This window comes from Nelusetta ayraudi, unplaced genomic scaffold (assembly GCF_046127955.1).
Source record: "Nelusetta ayraudi isolate G7.1 ecotype Tasmania unplaced genomic scaffold, CSIRO-AGI_Nayr_v1 ptg000127l, whole genome shotgun sequence".
NCBI lineage: Eukaryota > Metazoa > Chordata > Actinopteri > Tetraodontiformes > Monacanthidae > Nelusetta > Nelusetta ayraudi.
Window position 1 is genome coordinate 685745 of NW_027466177.1, and position 15219 is coordinate 700963.

At 53.1% G+C, this 15219-nt stretch overlaps 1 protein-coding gene across 1 annotated transcript in view; it reads right to left on the reverse strand.

Moving 5' to 3' along the window:
- The window catches only part of slco5a1 (solute carrier organic anion transporter family member 5A1), a 29574-nt gene extending 14575 nt beyond the window's left edge, over nt 1-14999 (reverse strand). Inside the window, exons 1-2 of the mRNA XM_076050363.1 lie at nt 14914-14999; nt 12932-14388 (exon numbers count right to left, since the gene is read on the reverse strand). Of these exons, the coding sequence (XP_075906478.1) occupies nt 12932-13922 (991 nt within the window). The 5' untranslated portion in view covers nt 13923-14388; nt 14914-14999. The remainder of the gene's footprint in view (nt 1-12931; nt 14389-14913) is intronic.
- Between the last annotated feature and the right edge of the window lie 220 nt (nt 15000-15219).

Sequence of the window (15219 nt, forward strand, 5' to 3'; positions counted from 1 at the left end):
CAGTCGAAAGGAAAGTCCCTCTTGCATTGCTTTCAATCCGCGTCATTCAAAACGGAACCTTTTTGCCCTCCAAAAACCTTTGAGCGGAGCTGGCAGACCCCTGCCACGCCACGCCGAGCCCTCACCTTGACACGTGACGTTTGGTTGGGTGTGAAGGATGGAGGAACGCGCTGGCACAGCAGCGGGTTTGCTCCGTCACGGCCCGGTTGACACGTCCGGTCGGAGGAGGAGGAGGAGGCGGTGGAGGAGGAGGAGGACGAAACGAAGTGCACGACGGAGCTTTCACCGGGCGAGCACGTGAAGGGCGCCGCATTCACGTCGGAGGAAGGGGAAATGGATTACGACCTTGCGCGCTCGCTATTGCGCTGACTGCGTCGGACAACGCGGCGTGCACGTGCGGGAAACCGGGGCAGGAAACGGGAGCTCGGCAAGGTCGCCCGCACCCGCCCCGCTTGTTAAACGCAACGCCGCCGCCAGAGCCAGTTGAGCGTCTCGGTTGCGGGGGGCCGGCGTTGAATCATCCAGAACCGTGAGGGCGCTTGACATCAAAAGCTCCATCCATCCATCCAACGGCCTTCCACTAAAACAATAACGCGGGGGGGGGGGGGTTTGTTTTGGGTCTCACTTTACCGAAACCAACTGGTCGTAAAAATAACATGACAGTGAGTGTTTGTTTGGAACGGTACAATCTTATTTCTATGCCGCGTCCACGTTCCTCGTTTGCATGTTTCTTCCGTGACAAGAAGAAAAACACGCGACTGAAGATTCCTTGGTCCAAACCAGTAAAAGAAACAAACGGTGGCAACACAAGGGACAAAGTAATCTGACAGAACACCTGGACCGATGAACCAGAATGATTCTGAGGTTCGGTTCGCCCGCGATCGACGGCTTCCATCGGCCAATCGCAGTCCAGCAGGGCGGCGACGTTCCCCCCCGGCGTTGTTAACGAGTGAGGGTGACATCGTCACGTCGCTGACGTCAAAATGTCAAAATGACGGGCTGCTCCCATGTGCATTCGGAAATTTGCGGCGTTGGAATTCCTCGGTCCCGTCCGACGGGGAGGCAACTCTGCCAGAGACCTCCAGGCTACAAAGGCAGCCCGGTTTGCCCGCACGTTGCCGTTGGTAACCTTGGCTGAGTGCGGAATTCCAGCCACCGCAATAAAAGTGCCGTCTGCAGAGGCCCCTCCCCCGCCCCCCAAACGCTTTTGTAGCCCCCACCCGACCCCCTCCCCCACCCGCCATCCTCGCTCTTGACACACGGCTGGACCACATGAGGGAGAAGGAAGCGCACTGGCGCTCTAATGAAGCCGCTACCGACCGGGCCCAACTCATTACAGCGCCGTAATGATTTGATGTCCTCATGCGGACGCAACGCAAGGGCAGATGTTTACCTCGCGGTCGGAATGCCGTGGGTGTGAAGAGGGGGCGGGGGGGCATAAAGGGTCCGCCCGGCTGCAATTGACACAATAGAGACGGAGGAGAAACATCATTTTCAAAAGAATGCGTCGCTGGTGCTGACTGGCATCTGAACCCATGGCAATGGGAGATGAGTGAATGCACAAATATGGAGAGGGAAAAAATTGCATCCGTCCGTCTCGTATCACCGCTCATCTCCTGCCGGAGCCGATCCCAGCTCGTCTAGAGGGGGTGGGGGGGGCGGGGCTACACCTCGGACGACTTGGCAGTTTAATCGCAGGGGCCATGCAGAGAGACAAACAACCAGCTGCACTCGCACTCTTAACTCTGCTTCTCAACTTGCCCCTCGTGTTATGCAGAGTGTAACGAGTGCGTGTTTTCACATCGGAGGAACGCGCAGACTCCCGTCGGGAAGGTCCTGGGAACTGCACCTACGTTACCGCTGCGCCATGACACTAAGAAAAAAATGTAGCGTATACACTAGCGGTCAAGAGTCCTGGACACACCTTCCCATGCAATTTTTTTTTTTCCATTCGACCTTCTACCCTGCAGATCGATGCTGAAGACATCAAATACATGAGCGAGATATGTTCGATTATGCAGCAAAGAAAAACACGTTTAAAAAAAAAAAAACTCTAAATATGCTTTTCATGAGAGGTGGCTATTTTGAAGAATTTAAATATGTAACGTGTTTATTTTTACGCTTTTATTGTTTCCTACATAATTCCATGTGTGTTCATACATAGTTTTGATGCCTTCAGTAAGAAACTGCAATGTCAATAGTCATGACAATGAAAGAAAAGACATTCAATTCATAGGGTTAGGGTTATATATATATATATATATATATATATATATATATATATATATATATATATATATATATATATAAATAAAAAATACACATACATATATACACATACACACAAACACACACACATACATGAGTATATACATACATACATACACACATGTGTATTCTGGTTGGTACTCAGCTAAAGTCTGCTGAGGAATGACTGTAACGCGTGGAAGGTTGCCATGAATCAATTACACAGCGCTCCTTCCTGGCTGCCGGCCCGCGAAGCTCAATCAGCCGCCAAACAAGCCGGCGAGTGGACATCAGGCGGCGACACAACAGCCTCACATTTGTATTCAGAGCAACGGAAAGCTTTCAGATATTCTCCTCTTCTTTTAATGGCCGCCGCAGCCCAGAGAGGAGCCGCGGTCCACGGCCCAAAAAAAAAAAAAAAAAAAGAGAGAGAGGTACGGCGGCCAATGCGCGTCCCCTGGTTTTATGGGGGGGGGGGGGGGTGGGGGGGTGGAGGGAGAGGGGTCTGGTCATGTGACCTTCCCCAGTAGCCAGAGACAAGAGGAGGGAAGAGAGAATGAACCGCGGACGGGGGGGGTGATTGGGGCGGCGGGGGTGGGCGAGTTGACGGCATTGTCATGGAGACTTGCTGACACGGCAGTGTCTTCTTACAAGTCCTAACCTTACAGTTGCACCCAGCCAGAGGGCATGGCCAGGGACTGAGGCCCCCCCCCCTCCCCCTAACACACACACACACAAACGCTGGTAGAATAATGCACGACAAAGCAAAATACATCAACGGGATTTTCAACTAATAAATCGGCGCTGCTCACCGCGCATGCTGTGAGCAATTGAATGGGTTCCTGTTAGCACAACCGCTAAATATAGCTTTGCATGAGCGTCAGCGCACTGCTACTGTTTCCAGATTCATTTTACCTTTAATAAAAACTTGACACTTCAGAAAAGGTGCGACTTCCGTCACGAGCTTGATGACAGCAAGCGCTCGGAAGCATTTGCGCGGCGCGATCGCACCCTCGCAGCGCGACACGCCGCTCGCCGCAAATAGCCGCGCGTTACGCTAGCGCGCTCGCTCGTCACGCGGAAGCCGCGGAGACATCAATAGGCCCGTTGTGACAGGAAAAAAAACCAACATGTTAAGATCATATGAGCGTACGGAGGAAAAGGAGCGCGTTCCATTTTTTTTTTCGAAATTTCTCACGAGTGAGAGCCGACGACCCCGCTGTTTTCCAGGTCAATGTTGTTTTTTTCTGTTATGTTTTTTGAGAAACAAACACGACGGTCAGGCAGAAGTGACGTCACATGCATCTTGCACAATGATAACAACATCAACAGCAGCGGCTGGCATGCTTATCATCTGCGGTTCTCAACTGCAGGTGCTGTTTGACTCGTCCTCTTTAAGCAAAACAGCCTCACTTTCACAACAACTTTTTTCCTCAAATCAGCATTTAAAAATGTCTCATTTCAAAAGCCCATTGATATCCAAACCCTCGGAAACTGACTAACAAATGGACGGTCTTCTAGCCGAGCGATGAGAATTTTGCTGTGACAAATGCTCCGGGGACCAAGGATACGGAAGAGGATGAGGGTCGCAAGAAGGGAAAAAAATTAAGATACATTTTTTTTCTCATCCTCTTCCGCACAAGGAGGCTCGTGAAGGGACAAAGTCTGCGCGAGAATTTTCACGGGGGTTAAAATACACTGCAGACAGGATGCCAGCGTGCGATGGTGACGGAGATCAGAGCTCACACGCTTGCTGGGCAGTGAGGAAACCAGAAGTCACTGCCAATTTGAATTTATTTTGTGTATGTATATATGTATATGAATAAGAACAGCTGAAGAACGGCAACGTCTTTGCTTTTCACTCTTCAGCGGAACACATGATGCCCTTGGTGGTGGAGGCTGCCGCCCCACGGCGGGAGGGGGGGGGGTGGGGCGAGAGGTTAGATAATCATCGGCGGGTTCAAGTCGCGCCTCGGAGAATGTTTTTGGACGGATCAAGTGCAGCGGAGGACTTTTAATCCCGGGGCCGTGGCCGGCGGGCGCTGGTACGGACGGAGAGTCCCAAGAACTTAATCGCGCAGACATGACTTGTAAAGACCGAAATTAAAAAAAAAAAAAAAAGGCAACATCAAAGCTGCGCTGGTTTTCTTCTCTCTTTTTTTTTTTTCCTTTAACGTGCAAATGGAGCCACCCAGCCGGCTTTTGCGCTGCACTTCTGTACCCCGACTCTCCTAAGCCCCTCAAAGCCCAGACATGAGCGGTCACAAGGGGCAGAAAAGAACCTGACGGCGTCCTTCAGCCCCTCCCCCGCTCTCTCCCCCGGTTAAGTGCGGCGGGTCTTCCGTGCAGCCAGCCGTGACCCCGTGACCTTGTTCCTCATCCAGATGCAGGTCACGCGGCGCCTGATTGATGCTGCAGACGCAATGGGGGCAGGTGAGGTCGGTCTGGTGTGCCTCGCTGCTTAGAAACCCCCTTGTTTTGCTTTAGCACGGAGCATATTTTTCAGTGTAGGAAAATAAAAAAATACACAAATTCTTACGCTCATTAAATTTTCATGCACTTCCCACGCAGGGTTCCCCACGAATTTCGCTAAGTGTACTCAAATATTTAGTGGGAGCGCAGGTGGGGGGGGGGGGGGGGGTTCTCCATCTGTGCTGCTGATGCATTGCCAGATTGCCAAAAACATAAAAATAAAACAATTCTGACAGCAAATAAAGTGCTGGTGACCTTCATCTTTCAGAGCTCGATCCAGCATCTTTGCAAAGCACTTTTTTCTTGCCCTGACACGGAACAAAAAAAAAAAAAAAAACCCCAATCTAGACTTCCGGACCTGCACCGCAAGCAAAACAACCAGGCTTTTCTTTTTCTTTTTCTTGCTGACAACTGTCCCACCAGAATGCACACAAGTCGCCGCCTGGGGGGCTGGGGGGGGGGGGGGGGGGTCGTCTGACAGCAAAGAAATCAAAGAGTGGAGGAGGGAGGCAGGGGGAGGAGGGACACATCGGTGCCAACACAGCCAAGCGACGCAAGTCCGGCATGCGAGCCGACCTCTTAATCCATCACTGTCAGATGGATGGAAGATTACCAGTGCGCATTTTTTGCAGAGAGGGCCGAGCGAAAGCCGCGGCGTCTTGCACGCTTCCCACCGAGCCTCAGCGAGCACACGCGGCTCCAACTGAACTTCACTTTGAGCCAAAAACCTGACGAGCTCCGCCGACCGAGTCCGCTTACACTTCCCACGAAATCACTCATTGACCGCCGGTCCAGGGTTTCCGGAGCGGGGGTGTGGGGGCGGGGGGGGATAATCTTTTTCGCTGCCGGCCGCTCCTTCAACGGGACATCTGGCCCCGGCCTGCTGCGACCACAGTGAAGCGTACGACAGCAGCGTGCATCTGCAGCCTTTTTCTCCTGGGTTTTTTTTTTTGTTTTTTTTTTCAGCCCGTGCCAAAGAATTCGTCCTCCCGGGTTCCAGTTCCGGGTGGCGCCGCTCCACATCAGGAGGCGGCTGCCAGAAAGCCAGTCCGACCATCTCGAGTCAAGAACCTCTGAGGGCGTTTTTTTCAGAGGTAAAGCTCCGCTTTTAATTTTTTTTTAGCAAGAATAAATCAGGCAGAGGGGGGAGATATTTTCACAATCAGTCCGGACAAATATCATCACGGCGACGGAAGACAAAGCAACAGATGGCCACGCACGGCAGCTTTCCTTCACACAATACGCTTTTAGCAGAGTTCCCCCCCCCCATTTCCTCCCACGCGCCGCGTGCACGAGCCAGCCTCGACATTAGTGGGTCAGACTTCCCCGCAGTCGCGTCGCTGCGGAGAGACGCACATGTTCAAACGGCAGCCGGCGAAGCTGGCAGGGGGAAAAAAAAAGAAAAAAAAGAAAAACCCTGCATGCGATCTGCACCACAAAGAGCACCAACGCTCTCTGCCCAAAACCCTCCACCACCACCTCCACCACCACTGCAGGTGCACGCAGACGGCAACGGCGGAAGTGGCCGACCAGCTGCTCCACTAAGGGCTCGTTTGCAAGAAGACAGGTTGGGCAACGGAATTGTGTTACTGCTACCAAAGGTGATCAGTCTTCCCTTCACCCTCCACTACAACAAGCAGCAAACAACGGTGGACTGTAACGCACGATGCTTGCGGATCGCGTGCCAAGTGAAAAACAAGCACGACGAAAGTGATTCGCAAAGCTCCATGTATTACTTCTTATGCTTTGTTTCTCCTGGGTGGGCGGACTGGGACGCAGAGGCAGAAAACCTCAATGACAAGAATGCCAGCGCGCTTCAGCTGGCACGACTCCCAGTCGGCTTCATCGTGTAGCTTTGAGGCTTTGTGTTCCGAAGCATCTCGAAGCAGAAGGTCGACTCTGTCGTCTATCCACACTCTCGTGAGACCTTTCCTTCTTTTCTCTGTGGTGCCATGCTTAGCGAGCTGCTACTTCTGTAAATACGCCACGCCCCGGTTCTTCTTCTTCTGGGAGTAAACTTTACGGCGCCACACAAGGCTTGGCATAGGTACCGCATCGCATTCAGTCGTTTCTGCGTAAACAAGGATTATTCTAAAGACGGCTACGTGTAAACTCGTTTTTTTTGTCTTTGTGTAAACGGGACCTGAAACCCTGAAAACCTTGAAATACGGTGAGTCAAACAAAGGCCTGAGAAGAAGAAAGACGAGGAGGGCGGAGCAACACAAGGGCCTCGGCCCCGTCCTCGAACTGCGGAGGAAGGAGACGGGAGACGCCTGTCATAACAGCGACTCCCCGACGAGCGCCCTCGCGCTCCAATATTGGCCCTATTAGCTCCACGATGCATAATACACCAGCGCCTGAATGCCACAATCAGCAGCTTGACGAGGCCTGGCAGAGGCCACCCAGGGCGGCGGATGAATGCGCGACAACAAACTCGGTGCTGAGCGCGAGTCTGTGTCATTTCTCTCTGGTCTTTTGGTGGTTTCAGTGTGGTTTGTGTGTGTGTGTGTCACTGGTGAGGTCAGGAGACACTTAGCGCTATCCATCTCCCACAGACAAGGCCTGCAGCCTTCCCTGACCCACCGCATGAGTCGACTGCGAGCAGCTGCCGGAGTTAAATAACAGCAGAAGGTGCGACCCAAGGCTCCAAAAGCAGGAGAGAAAAAAAAAATCCTCAAAAGAAAATGTCAGTCTCAAAAAAAAAAGTACTGCTTACTAGCAAAATGAGTGGGATTTTTTATTTTTTTTATGAAACAGTCTCTGACTAACCGGCTTCTTTGTGTCTCGGTTCTCCCGCAAATGTCAAATGCTTTATGCCCCTCCGACAACCGACAAGCGCTGCGGTTCTGGGGAACAAGGGCCGGCCCTGTGCTCCGATGACCGACAACCTCTACTACTAAGAAGAAGAAGAAAAAAAAAAGTTATTTATAGGCGGAACTTTGCCAGAACAGTCGTCATTTCTGGAAAGAAGGCCCGCAAGGAGCTGATGAGATTCACAGGGAACGAGGGAGAATGCGTTCTTCCTCCTCTTCCGCTTCTTCCTTCTGGGCTCCTTGTGACGCAAGTGGCGCAGACGCTGCGATGGCCGTCTCAGGACATGCCGTGCCACCGGCTGCAGATAAGCGTCTGGTAATTACTGACAACAGCTCATTTCCTGAGCTGACAGGACAGGAAAGCGGGGGGGGGATAAAGGAGGCAGGGAAGGGAGGGTCCGTTTGTCTTCACAACATTGATTGGCTTGATTAAAGAAGCGCAGGGGAGAGGCCGAGAGCTGCAGGCTGCAGGGCTCCTCTGGGTGTCTCTTTGTGTGCGTGTGTGTTAAAATTAAAAGCGCTATCAGGGCGATCAGTGGCGCCGTTGTTCATTTTTTGGGGGGGATGGTGGGTGGGCGCAGGAGACTCGGCTGAACCGCAGCCTTTCTTCTCTTCTGCGGAATCCGATGTTCCGGGACGCGCCGAAGGTCGTCACCCAGTAGTTTTCCCGTTGGTTGCGTGTGAACCCACGCAATTTGGGGGAATCGTGGGGATTTCGAAAGAAAAGCACCGGCCAGTGTGTTTTCAACAGAATGCTTTCTCAGATTTCCTGCCGCGGCGGGAAAAGAAGGAGGAGGAGGAGAATAAACAACTCGGGGCGGCATTTCCCCGGGAGCCTTCCCACGCTGTCCAAACAGGCCACCCGCCGCTCCGAAAACCGTCGGCCGGCGGGCCGGACCGCATGCGGCCGGGACCGCCGACCGGCTGGGACATGGACGCGGCGGAGCGGCGGGTCAGCGGGGGACCGGCGAGGGTCAGGGAGGAACAGGGAGTGTCGGCCGAGTCGGAGGTTCACCGGGTTCCAGTCGTAGTAACACTGGTGGGCCAAGCTGGCAATGGGTCAGCAAGGTTGCCAATGCTGAGTAACCCTGCAGGACCTGTGTGTGCATGTGTGTGTGTGTGTGTGTGTGTGTGTGTGTGTGTCAGTGTGTGTGTCAGTGTGGACATCTAAAACCTTGCTGAGTCTCGGCCAGGAAGATGGTGACGAAACCAGGACGTGGTTTATTTCTATACGTCTGAAATGTGATCAGTCACGTCTGGCAGGCAGAAAGCGACAGTGCCTGTGGAGTATGCAAGTGTGTGTGTGTGTGTGTGTGTGTGTGTGTAAGTGTTTGTCCTGGCGCAAATCTGCTGTATTTGCTTTTGGCTGCTGCCGACAAGGACGGGCTTTTAGCCGAGCGGGGACACGGCGGAGTTTTAATCCTGGGCTGGATAAATAAATAAATGGAACACACACACACACACACACTGGTATGACTGTAAACTAACTGCTCATAATCTGGTGAGGACCTCTCTCTCTCTCTCTCTCTCTCCACTGTGAGCAACTGTTCCTTCTAAATTTGTCAGGAGGCCAGAGAGGACACGCCCCCTCGCCCCCTCGCCCCCTCTCCCCCTCCCCCGCTCTGAACCGGCAGCCGCTTCTTTTCCATCTCTTTGAGGGAGAAAAAAAAAAAGTGTCCGGCCACACACATTTCACCTGCACTTTTATTTTGCATTCTGTGCATGTACACCAGTCTGCATGAGTGTCTGTCTGCCCCGAGGCGACGCGGTCTAGACAGCGGAGAAGGATGTAAAAGAACAACGCTCGGATTTTACCCCCCAGGGTGCCAACCTCCAGCAGGAAAGCTTTTGATTTTTTTTTTTTTTTTTTCCAATGTTAACAGGACCCCGCCGCTTCTCCCAGGCAGGAGCGATCAGACGAAGAAGCTACGATGAATTATAAACTGTTTCCTAGGATCAGTGCGTTGTTCCTGGCTAAACTGGCGCTAGCCAACAAATGCTACAAACTCTCTCCATTAGCCTGCCAGGTCAGAACAGCGGGAGTTGAAGTTATGAATCACTGGCATTGGTTCGGGGCAATCCAATCAGAGCTGACCTCACCGTCCGCGCGGCGCGTCAATAACAGCTCCTCGGCATCATTAGCTTGTAAATCACCAGCTAAGCCCCGCCCACTCACCGGGCCGCCGGCTCCCGGCTCGGCACGGAATCCGCAATTAAATGTGGAGGGATCTGGGTTATTGATCGCGCCGATTGGTTGGCCGGGGTCATCGCTCGCGGATCGGTGCGGGATGGTGACGGATCGGAGGCGTTTAGAGAACAACAGAGGGGGCGGAGCCCGGTCAAGCGGCCGTGCAGAGGTGGGAAAAAAAAAGAGGCTCAAACAAGGACGAAATCAAAGCCAAGATGCCAGAGAGACGACTGGAAGGTCTTCCCACCCGGGGGAGTCGGGGGCGGGGCTTTAAAGTGAGGCGGGGGAGAAAAACAAAAAACACACAGTCAGCTTGGCGACTCCCAGAATGGGGCCTGTAAATCTGTCAGGGGAGAGGGAGGGAGTAGAAAAAAAAAGATCAGGAGGAAACAGGGAGGAATGTGCAAACCGGGGCTGCTTCCTCTCAATCAATCAGCAGAATAAAAAAACAGAATCTAGTGTTGTAATCGAGATTGGTCTTGGTCTCGTCTCGGAGGCATTTTTACTCGCTCTTGAACTGGACGGACTTGGGATTTTTGGTCAAGACCGGTCAAGACTAATAACAGAAAGGAATCCAGCTGCTGCCGTTTTACACTCTGTCTGTGACACCCAGAGTGACACACGCCCTTATTCCTAGTTTATTTATTTTTTAATTTAATGAGGCAAAGTTGTTGTTTTTTCAAATGGTTCAAAATAGTTGGCAAAGCAGCAAAATGTTAAAGAAAATGATTAAAAGATTCCTTGCTGTTCGATTTAGAAGCTTGAATTGAGTCTTGAGTTTTTCTTCTGTTTTGTTGTTATTTTTCTTTGATATATAAAGTCTTGGTCTTGTCGGGGTCTCGAACCCCACATGTCTTGGTCTGATCTCCACACTCTCCAGTCTTGGTCTTGGTCTCGGTCTCGGTCTCGGTAGGTGCTGCTCCTGGCTACAACGCTAACAGCATCAAACCCGGGCGGGCGCCGCGATTCCACCAGAATCTTCTCAGGAGGTTGTGAGTGGAAACCTTGCTGCCGTGCGTTTCATTGCCATGGTGATGTGGGGCCAGAGTCGGGTGGTGGGGTGGGATTGGGGTGACAGGTCAGAGGCAACGCGTCCTACTGTGCACGCATGCATACACACAAAGATAACATGGGCGAGAAAGGAGCAGCGAGAGACACACAGAGTGCCTCTCAAGGGCAGCAGAAGTCTCTCTCAGTGCGCCGTTGTCCTCCAGAAAATAGACAAAAAAAAAAAAAAAAAAACACACCTCCTCCTCCTCCAATGTGAGCCAGTGGAAACCGAGACGGGCTTTACGTTATTGGCTTTGGTGGTGAAGGCAAAGAAAAACACCTGGAGGTGACGGCGGCAGGAGCCGCAGAGAAGCATCAGGGAAACGTGGCAAAGGATCGCTTTTATCCTCTTTCCTACATTGTCGTTTCTGTCTTCTGGACAGAAACAACAAATTCAATCACAATATTTTTTTCCAGCGCGCCGCCCGGCTGACACTTATTGCCCTGAAAAAGCACGAGCTGTCGGACCCGAACGCTTCCCCTCCACTTATCTGCTCCCTCCCGCCGTGACCGAACATGTCACCTCCCGTCCTCCACCGCCTCCCCCGAGCAGATAATCTCCCTGAAAGCGGCCGTCGAGGCCTCGCTCTCTTTTCCCATTTTCCCTGTTTGTTTTTGTGTCGCCGCGAGAAGAAACCTTGGAGCGCCGCGCTCAAGGTGAGGGCGCAGAGAGCGGGTTTTGTTTCCCTCCCCTCCGCCCCGCTCCCCCCTCACCCACCCTGCCGCGTCCTGACGTGCTATGCGGCATCGGCTCCCCCGTGACGCAGGGATGTGATCAATAGCCGGCTCCCTGGGAGCGGCGGTGTAGCCGACAGCTGCTGCTAAACTGGGAACCAGGAGAGACTTTGCTTTCACAAAAAAACAATTTGAAAGGCTGATGAAGACGTGGTTCATTCTGAGGGGAATCAGAGGTTTTTTTTTTTTTTTCTTCTTTAACGTGCAACTGTAGTTTCAGTTGTCATTTCTGTCACTTTTCTTTTATGCTAGTTTTCATTTATTTCACTTTATTCTATGCCCTACTGTTACACTCTTTCTGTGACTTGGGATCTATCTGGCACAAGAACTTCCATCGGGATTAATAAAGTTGATCTTATCTTATTAAAAACTTAACCGGCTGTTTCAGCTCCTAGCGGCCCAATTACACACGGCGCTGAGGAAAGGAATCCCTGCCGTGTGCTGCGTGCAGTCGAGTCGAGGTTAAAGCCGTTCTGACCCGATCCGAGGCCAACGGAGCCTCGTCGCGCCAGATAAGTCGCAGCACACAGGAGACGGGACAGGGTGCTTCTCCGCAGATAGAGAGAATCAGTGCGGGGGGGGGGATGGGGGAGGAAAGTGGACGATGCAGCACGGTGGGAGGCAGGTGCGCACACACACACACACACACACACACACACACACACACACACACACACACACACACACACACACACACACACACACACAGGCGATGGGATCATCCATCATGAGCAACCCAGTTCTGCTTCTCGTCCTACACGCCGCCGCCGCCGCCGCCAACCCCGAGCTTGACTTTGCAGTCTGTGTATTTACCTCAGCAGAGGCGGCACGCTGAGGAGATTCTAGCCAAAGAACAACAACGAGGCCCTGGGAGCGGATTGGTCGAATCCCCGCTGCCTTACTACCTACCCCCCCCCCCCCCCCCACACTGAACACCGAGCACACCAAGCAGCACTTTACGAACATGGTGTCTCCTTAACATTCCGCCTGTCAGAAGATAAATTTAAAATGCCGCAGCTGCCCGAACTTTTGGTGAATAAATCTCCACCTTTTTGTCACTTAAACGCAAGAATTTCACAGTGTGATCGCACATGGACGATATGAATCATTGGGATGTTTTTTTTTTCCTATTTTGAAGAAGCGGTCTACATTTAGAAGAAAAAAAAAGCTGATTCAAATCTGAACATTTTTTAGTTGACCCCTTTTTTAAATACTCATAATCCTCATCATAACTGTGCTACTAGATGTGCACAGTGGAGCCGAGCGCAGGGGATAACAGCACACCTGCTGTATCGCAATGACATCAGGACACGTTTCATCAACGCAAAAAAAAAAAAAATAATAAATCTCCCACAGATTTAGAAGTGGTACAGCGCCGTTCTTCCTCCTCCTCCTCCTCCTCATCATCATCATCTTACGAACTCACCCAGGTAGAGCGACGCGTTCTCCTTCTTCACGTTGTCGTCCAGGTAGGTGGGCCCCAGGGTGTAGATGGGCGTGGAGCCCATGCCCACCAGGATCTGGGCGCAGATGAACAGCGTCACGTACAGGTTGTGCTCGTTGCCCTCCTGGTCGCGGGGGCACGAGGCCACGTCGGAGGGCTCGCGCCCGCTGCCGTTGGCGCTCTGGCAGAGGCCCTCGTGGCCCGCCGAGGCGTTCACCTCCTGGATCTGGTACGGCGGCGAGATGAAGTGCGGCAGCGAGAAGAGCGCCGCGCCCACGGCGATGACCACGCCGCCCACCGCCAGCCAGCGGGGCCGCTGGCCGCGGCCGCCGAAGTAGGAGATGAAGACCACCACCAGCAGGCTGCCGATGTCGAAGCAGCTGACCAGCAGGCCCGACTCGGAGCTGCGGAGGCTGTAGCGCTTCTCGATGGTGGTGATGACGCTGCTCAGGTAGCCTGACACCATCAGGGACTGGATGAAGGTCAGGTAGCACATGCAGAAGAGGAAGCAGCGGGAGTCGCGCAGGATGACCCGCACGTACTTCCTGGCCGGGACGCGGACCAGGCGGGCCAGGGAGAAACCCACCTTCTTGCCCCCGGAGCCGGCCGCCCTGCGCCCCTCCACGGGGAGGGAGCTGCTGAGGCCCAGCATGCTGGACGCCGAGGGCGAGAAGTCTGTCCTGGAGGAGGGCGACTCTGCCCGGCTCCGGTCGGCGTCAGCTTCGGGCTGTAGCTGTTCGTCGCCGCCGCCGCCGCCGCCCTCCCGCTCAGCCTCCGCCGCCGTACACGTGCGGGTGGTGTCCACCAGCCGCAGCTCGGCGGCCTTTTGATCCGGCCGAAAGGGTCCGTTCAGGATGGGCAAGCTCTTGGACTTGAAGGAGCTCTCCGGATCCACGTACTGGTCCTGGAGCTCCAGGATCTCACGGGACTCTGAGAGGTCGCTGGCCGTCTCGTCGTGGTCCGAGGACGCCATGGCGCAAAAGCTTGGAAGCGAAGCGGCGTCCGTGGACTGGGTGGGGGCCGTGGGTCAGGGACTAGATCCACATGAGGAGCTGCTGCAGCGCAGGGCAGGGTAAGGCAGAGTGCTGGGGAGGAGACTCAGGGGCCCCCGACAGCACGACTGGACCAGGCTAGCTGTTACGACATGTTCTACTCCACATGGTGCCAAAAGCTGGTTCGTCTCCCCCCCCCTTCCACTAGTAGTGGTAGCAATACCCCAGCCGGCCACAAAAGAACATCACCTCTTGCAACTTCAGAGTTCAGGTGCACTTGGTGACGGAAAGAAGGGAGCCGTTTTCCGTGTATGACTTGGGAAATGAGGGAAATGAGATGAATGAAAAAGACTATGTCCCACGCGGATGTGTTGATTTTATGGCTCTTTGTTTAACAACCTTGAGTCAAGGGTTCTTCTTGTCTTTGTACCATTGCTGTGCAGCATCCTAGAAAAAAAAAACAAAGGGAGGTAAAATAAATAAGTACAGTGAATTGAAAGATGAGCAGAAATTAAATAAAATCACTGCCATGCACATCCACAGTACAGAGGCTACACAATCAGTGCCTCCCTTGTTTACAAGCCCCTAAAACCCCTCGATATAATAAATGAACTCGTAAGAAAAACAACACAAAACAAAACAAAAAAAAAACAACAAAACACCCCATTAAAGTTAACGGTGGTGTCGGTGTTAGAATGTCATGACGACGAACACAACAACAACAACAACAACAACAACAACAACAAGCACATTAACAACAGCAGCAGCATATAACGGCCAGCTCCCCTTTGTCAAAAGCAGGAATATACACCTAGAGAACAATAGGACCACGCTGTCCACAAACGCCTCAGCCGGGGACTTTGGCAAGAAATAAAACCGCGACCCTCGAGCGAAAGCTCCCCCACAGCCGACACGTTTCGCCCGAAGCCGTTTTGAAGCGATGACACGGCTTGACTTTTAAGAGATACTCACACAGTAGCGGGGAGGTAGCCTGTTGTTGTGTGCGGAGCCGCCACTCGACTCGCTGAATGAAAGCTGCTTTATTTCGGGGGGGCGGGGGGGGGACTGCTGCCGCTGCCGCCGCCGCTGCTGCTGCTGCTGGTGGTGGCGGTGCGTTCACTGACATCACTGTCGATAATACGAGACCTCGTCTCACTGCACGTCAGCGGGAACGTGTGCGGGGGAAAACAAACTCAAACGAAGAAACGCACCGTCATCTCTTTTCGCCGCCGTTTCGAGGTCGAAACGCACGCGCGCCGTGAGCCCGAACGTCCGATA